The sequence below is a fragment of the Tiliqua scincoides genome, chromosome 15 (assembly GCF_035046505.1).
Source record: "Tiliqua scincoides isolate rTilSci1 chromosome 15, rTilSci1.hap2, whole genome shotgun sequence".
Taxonomy (NCBI): Eukaryota; Metazoa; Chordata; class Lepidosauria; order Squamata; family Scincidae; genus Tiliqua; species Tiliqua scincoides.
In genome coordinates, this window is record NC_089835.1 from 4,824,196 (window position 1) to 4,830,476 (window position 6,281).

A 6,281-nucleotide genomic window follows, 5' to 3' on the forward strand; every position below is an offset into this window, starting at 1 on the left:
ACCATGAAAATGTGGCTTTGCGCAGGCATCACGAACGTCCCAACTCTCGCGTGCAGGCGCCACAAGCACTTCCACGACCTGCTCTCTTGCGCCCCCTCCGGGCGGCTCAGCTTCCCTGTCCGCGCATGCACACTCTCCACCCCCGTTCTCCTCCCCTCGCTCACACTTGTCCCGCCTTCCCGCCCCTCTCATTGGCCAGGCCTTCCACCCCCGCCTTTCCTATTGGCCAGCCCTGCAGCCGGTCCAAGTGGCGGTTGGGGAGCCAGGGAGGTGTCCGGTGTGGAATGATTGACACCGAGACAGACCAATGAGAGCGCGGAGACTTGAGGGGCGGGACGCGGTGCGCTCGCAGGGGATTGGCCGGAGTGCTGAGGCTTGCGGACAGCCAATCGCGGCGGGGGTTGCTGCCTGCGGGGGCCAATCGCGGCGGGGCTTGCTGAGGGGCGCGTGGAGAGCGGCGGGAGCGAGGCAGGCCGGCGGCTTCTCTTTCTCTCCGTCCTCGGCCGTTACCTGCGCTTCAGCCGGAGCACGAAGGGCCTTGCTCGGAGGGACCATGAGGTGGGGCAAGGGGTGGGGGAGAGGCAAGTCCTTGGGGGGGAGGGGAGGACGGGTGGGGGAGGGGCCAGGTCTTGGGGTGGGGGAGAAGAGGGCATGAGGGGGTAGGTCTTGGGGATGGGGGGAGGGGCCAGGTGGGGCAAATGTGGGGGTGGGGCCAGGGCTCAGGGTGGGGGAGGGGAGGACAGATTTTGGGGTGTTGGGGCCAGGTCTTGTGGTGGGAGAGGGGAGGACAGTTGGGGGCAGGTTTTGGAGAGGGGCAAGGGAAACGAGAGTGATAAATGGGGCAGGCCTAGAAGGGGAGATGGAGGAGGGGGCACCTCGAGAGGATTGGGGGGAGCCTTGTCCATGGTGTGGGTGGTGATAGCCCAAGAGTGGCCTTTAGCAGCGCAGGATGGCTGAAGGTAGAGCCTCCCCTCAGAGAGGAGTCTATCTGTGAGAGTGCCAGGACATGGGGGGACAGGAACCTGGGGCTCCCTTCCCTTCAAGCCCTTTTCCCAGAGGCATCTGAGTGGGAAGGGGATCCCCCCCCAGTCCGAGCCAGCAGAGCAGTTCTGCCTGGGGGGGAATGAGTTGGGCAGGAACCATTAGGGTGGAGGTCACCTTCTGTATGGTTGTTGGCAGCGTGGCGGAGCCTGATAGAGCCTCCGTGGACAGGGGCAGTGTACCTCTGTGAATACAGTGCCCCAGTGGTTCTCCAACTTTTCAGTACCAAGACCCGCTTTTTAAAACCACCACTCTACCAGGACCCACCTAGGCTTACCAAACTTTAGAGAATGGAGATCTAGAAAGAAATAACAGTCCAGAAAAGACCCTCAAACATTTATCTCCCTATGCTTATGCATGCTTGCAAACTGCAGGAGCTGAGCTCTTTGCAGGGCAATTAGCAGAAAAATGGGTATACAGATGGGGGGCCAAGGAACTTCTGGGGAGCATGACCTGCACTTCTGCATGGCCCTAACCATTGTCTTTCTTCTTCCTGCCTCTCAGGGGCGACAGAGGCCGTGGTCGTGGTGGGCGCTTTGGTGCTCGGGGAGGTCCTGGCAGTGGGTAAGTCTCTTATAGAATTACAAGCCTGAGTCATTCCAGGGGCAGGTAGACCACAGGAGACAGCAGCTGGACTCCTTGGGCAGCCCGAAAGAGTCCTATCAAGCCATAGGGCTTCTAGGAAAGCCCAGCAGCCTCCACCAAAACTGAAATCAAGAGAGGCTACAGAGCAAAAACTGTGTAACTCTACAAACTTAAGATTGGTCCTACCTTTCCGTAGCAGTGCATGTTCTCCTGGTGGTTGGGGTCTTTTGAAGCTTATGAGGAGGTTTTCTTTAAGGCAGCTGATCTTTCTCTGTTGGTTTTGCGCCCTTCCCTGTTTGTGGGTCTGGTCCGGCCTCTCCTTGCTGGGGTGTCTGCTTTCCTTTGCTCCAGGCTACACTATTTATAACTTTCTGAGCTCTTCCTCCTCCTATGACCTCAATTCCTTTCCAGCTGTGCTTGTCAGATCCTTAAGGGCAATGAGCCAATGTTCACTTGCAGTTTGAGTGCAGGGCCCTATCCTGCGAGTACCGGCCTCCTTTTTCTGCTTCTCTGCCCTTTTTAGTGACTATTGTGACCTCACCCCCACTTGCAGTTAAGGTGGTTAGGGCAGAAGTTGCATTACCCTCACACTTAAGAACATAAGAACAGCCCCACTGTATCAGGCCATAGGCCCATCTAGTCCAGCTTCATGTATCTCACGGCGGCCCACCAAATGCCCCAGGGAGCACACCAGATAACAAGAGACCTCATCCTGGTGCCCTCCCTTGCATCTGGCATTCTGACATAACCCATGTCTAAAATCAGGAGGTTGCGCACACACATCATGGTTTGTACCCTGTAATGGATTTTTCCTCCAGAAACTTGTCCAATCCCCTTTTAAAGGCGTCCAGGCTAGACGCCATCACCACATCCTGTGGCAAGGAGTTCCACAGACCGACCACACGCTGAGTAAAGAAATATTTTCTTTTGTCTGTTGAAAGCCAATTGAGGCTACAATCTTACGCACACTTACCTGGGAGGAAGCACTTTAACTCACTGAGTACACATGCCTAGGATTTCACGGAAAGTTAACCTGGCCACAGGCTTCTACCACAGAACCCTCTACGTTGCATCTAAATTCACCCACTCTATGTGCAAGTATGTTTGGTAGGATATTGAGATCCTGTTCTTCTGGCCCATGAGGGATCCTTGGGACAGATGAGAACTTGAAGTCATAACATTTAAAAATGAGTAAGCTCAGAGATCTGAAAAATATTTGGGCAGCATTTGGTTAATTAAGTGAAAAGAGTTAGGGTGAGATCTGCATTGGGGGGGTGGATTCCACTTTCTCCCAGCCCCCCATCCAAATCCTATTTGGTGTTCCCTGCCACCAAGTCCTTCTTTTTCTTTCCTAATGGAAAAAACCAATTAGCAGTGCAATCCTAGGCCTTTCTACTCAGAAGCAAGGCCCATTGCATTCAGAGAAGTGTGCATAGGAATTGGAATGTAGCTATGTAAATGCTGCCCTTCTGTAAACACTTACCTAGAAGTCAGCCCCTTTGAACAGGGTGGGCTTACTTCCAAGTAAACATGTATAGGACAGTACTGTCTGTTGTGCGTATAAGAAAATTACACATCAGACTGGATGCGAGTTGAATGGCAGGGTTGGTAACCTCATTTGCAATGGCAACATGGTTTTTAACTCCACAATTCTTAGAAATTGTGTCCATCCTGATAGCTCTCTGGGTTTGGGGTTTTCTTGAAGTATGTATGTATGTGGAAAGTCAAACAGGAACTTTCTGGATTTCTCTCTTCCTGCCTCTCACTAATTAATGAGCAGAAGGTTCCTGCCCCTTCTCAGGCTGGACCAGGGACCCAGCACTGTGAATTGTCAAAAGAACCATTCTGCTGTTGTCTATTGACATGCCATGTTTGTCTACGTATTTTCTTTTACCAAACATTAAAGCTTCCTGTTAACCTTTTGTTTTGTGCTTGGTTGCTGACTGCTTGATCCTTTTTGGTTGGAAACAGCAGTGAGATGTGTTGTTGTGGGGGGGGGGGGGGAGTCAATTGATACTCCTTCCAAGCTCCTGGGGGGGTCTTGCATCTGAGCAGATGGGCATAGAATCAGGCTCTCCTGCTCATACCCTCATCCAAGTCCTTATTCTCTCACTTGGTTTGCCTTGTCGACTGGCTAGGATAAGAACGTGCTGTGAAATCCAGCCTGTGCACAGAGAATTAAAATCTGAGGGCTCACTCTTTTTTAACTGTGTTCCAGGTTCCGCCCCTTTGTGCCGCACATTCCTTTTGACTTCTATGTGGTAAGTAGGCCTAACTGATGTTTTTTTGGGGGGGGGGGGGTTTGGGACACATTGCAGCTAGAGGGTACTTCCTCTGGGAGCTCAAATGCAGCAGTCTTGGGTGGGGGACTGGAAGAAATGTAGGAACTCTCTGGATATACTCAGAATGGCGTATGCCCGTCTGTCTGGGAAGAGCTGATTCCTGGGGTGTGCTTTTGGAATACCCAGGCATAGAGAGAGGGAGGACAGGAGCTGGCAACTAAAAGAGGGGGAGGGGCAGTGCTGGAGATGAAAGCAGCTCTGGGTGTCTGAATTGCAAACCTTAGTCGGGGGCTCTCTTCCTGCCTTCAGTGTGAAATGGCTTTCCCACGGGTGAAGCCGGCCCCAGATGAGACTGCCTTCAGCGAGGCATTGCTGAAGAGGAACCAAGACCTTGCACCGACTTCCGCCGAGCAGGTACGTCCTGCAGACCTGGACCACTCTTCACCGTAGCGCGGAGATGCTCCAAAAGGGTTTCTGGCTGGGTCGGAAGGGGCGGCAGCAGGTGACCAGGTTTTATCTATAGAAAGAAATGGGTTGATGCCAACTTCTTTCTTGCCCACCTTTCTAGGCTTCTATCCTGTCCTTGGTGACCAAGATCAATAACGTCATTGATAACTTGATTGTAGCTCCAGGAACATTTGAAGTGGTGAGTGTCCTCTCCCCCTCCCCCTGCTCTTTCAGAGGAAAGATGGCCGCGTGTCAAGGAAGGCCAAACGAATGGCCGCAGATGAGTGTCTTGGAAGCCCTGATATGCAGTTGGGAGGGTGGCAATGGACACATCCACCCTGGGCTCACTCGCCTGTCCTTGAGTCAGTGTTTTCTCTCTCTGCTTGCCAGCAAATCGAAGAGGTGCGCCAGGTGGGGTCCTACAAGAAGGGCACCATGATGACAGGGCACAACGTGGCCGACCTCGTCGTGATCCTGAAAATCTTGCCTACGTGTAGGTTGCTGCGTTCACGCAAGGGGAGGTGGGGCGGGGCCTCCTCTGAGCGCCGTGTGACAAGTTTTGGCTTCCCTCCGCAGTGGAAGCCGTTGCCGCCCTGGGGAACAAAGTGGTGGACAGCCTGAGAACCCAGGATCCTACTGAAGGTTAGCAGCACAGAATTTGAAGCTGCCTTTCCTCTCCTCATTCCACCATCTTGCGAGTCTCAGACAGGAAGTTACGCCTTGGCTAAGAGCAGGGACAGGGTCTGCGAACATTAGCGTTGCTGAAGACCCCACTGCCGCCTGTCCACACTTCGTCCTCTAAATCAGCAACTTTCAACATTATTTCTTATAGCATGCTGACCTCTATAATCTTTACCTCTTGCAATGTCACTACTAGCTCCCCAAGTTTCGGGGTCTACGCTAGGTAACATCTTCCTCCTTCTCCCCCCCCCCCAATCTTTCTCCCTCAGTCCTGACCATGCTGACCAATGATACTGGCTTTGAAATCAGCTCGGCTGACGCAACAGTGAAGATTCTCATCACCACTGTGCCCCCCAACCTCCGCAAGCTGGATCCGGAGCTGCACCGTAAGGCACGGGGGTGGGTGGGTAGGAACAGCCACCTGTGTGTTGTAGAGAACACTGAGACACGTTGAGACTTGCCAGGGGGAGAGGAGGGCAAGACAGAAGACTGATAAAGGAAGCTGTTAAGATGTTCTGTCTTATTTCTGTAATGCTGTCAGTGTATATGGTGCTTTACGTAGAGGAAGAAGAAAGGTCTGTGCCCAGAGGAGCTTATAGTCTTAATATTGACACTAGGGGGACAACAGTGGAAGGGATGGAAGTGGGGGAAGCACATGTGATCATGCACTGAGAGTGACAGGTTGAGGTAAGCTCAGAGTGACAGGTAGAATTGTGGACCTGATGAGTTTCCCCAACACTGTCCCTTTTCCTCTCTGTCTCCCCCTCCCCCCAGTTGATATCAAAGTGCTTCAGAGCGCCCTGGCTGCCATCCGACACGCTCGCTGGTTTGAGGAAAACGCCTCTCAGTCCACGTAAGTCTTTGTTCAGGACTCACAAAGGTGGGGGGGGGAGGTGTATCCTCTTGCAGAGGGACTGGGGAAACGCGCGCCTCCCCTGCTTTCCAGTCTGTGGGCCGTAGAATGTTCTAGGCCAGAACTCAGGAGAGGATCAAAACAGGGTAAGTGCGTAGACAGGACAGCTGCCAGGGCTGGCGTTGCCGGTGTGCTGTGGATCTAATTTTTGTCAGGGGCATTTTCTGTTCCTTTACACAACTTGGTGCAACTGCTGGAAGTCACTTCAGCACAGTTGATATTGTTGGGCATTACTTGACGAGCACCACAACTCATCGGCAAGACTGGTCCTAGCAGCCAGAAGAGGCGGTTGAGCAACGGCTATCGCTACCGCAATTGCAAAGAATTCCACA

The 6,281-nt window shown here is 53.0% G+C and overlaps 1 protein-coding gene across 1 annotated transcript in view; it reads left to right on the forward strand.

The window, feature by feature from the left end:
• Positions 1-4,217: 4,217 nt before the first annotated feature.
• ILF2 (interleukin enhancer binding factor 2) overlaps positions 4,218-6,281 on the forward strand; it is a 6,345-nt gene continuing 4,281 nt past the window's right edge. The window contains exons 1-6 of the mRNA XM_066610258.1: positions 4,218-4,322; positions 4,477-4,554; positions 4,746-4,848; positions 4,932-4,997; positions 5,306-5,422; positions 5,811-5,889. Coding sequence (XP_066466355.1) covers positions 4,224-4,322; positions 4,477-4,554; positions 4,746-4,848; positions 4,932-4,997; positions 5,306-5,422; positions 5,811-5,889 — 542 coding nt within the window. The 5' untranslated portion in view covers positions 4,218-4,223. The remainder of the gene's footprint in view (positions 4,323-4,476; positions 4,555-4,745; positions 4,849-4,931; positions 4,998-5,305; positions 5,423-5,810; positions 5,890-6,281) is intronic.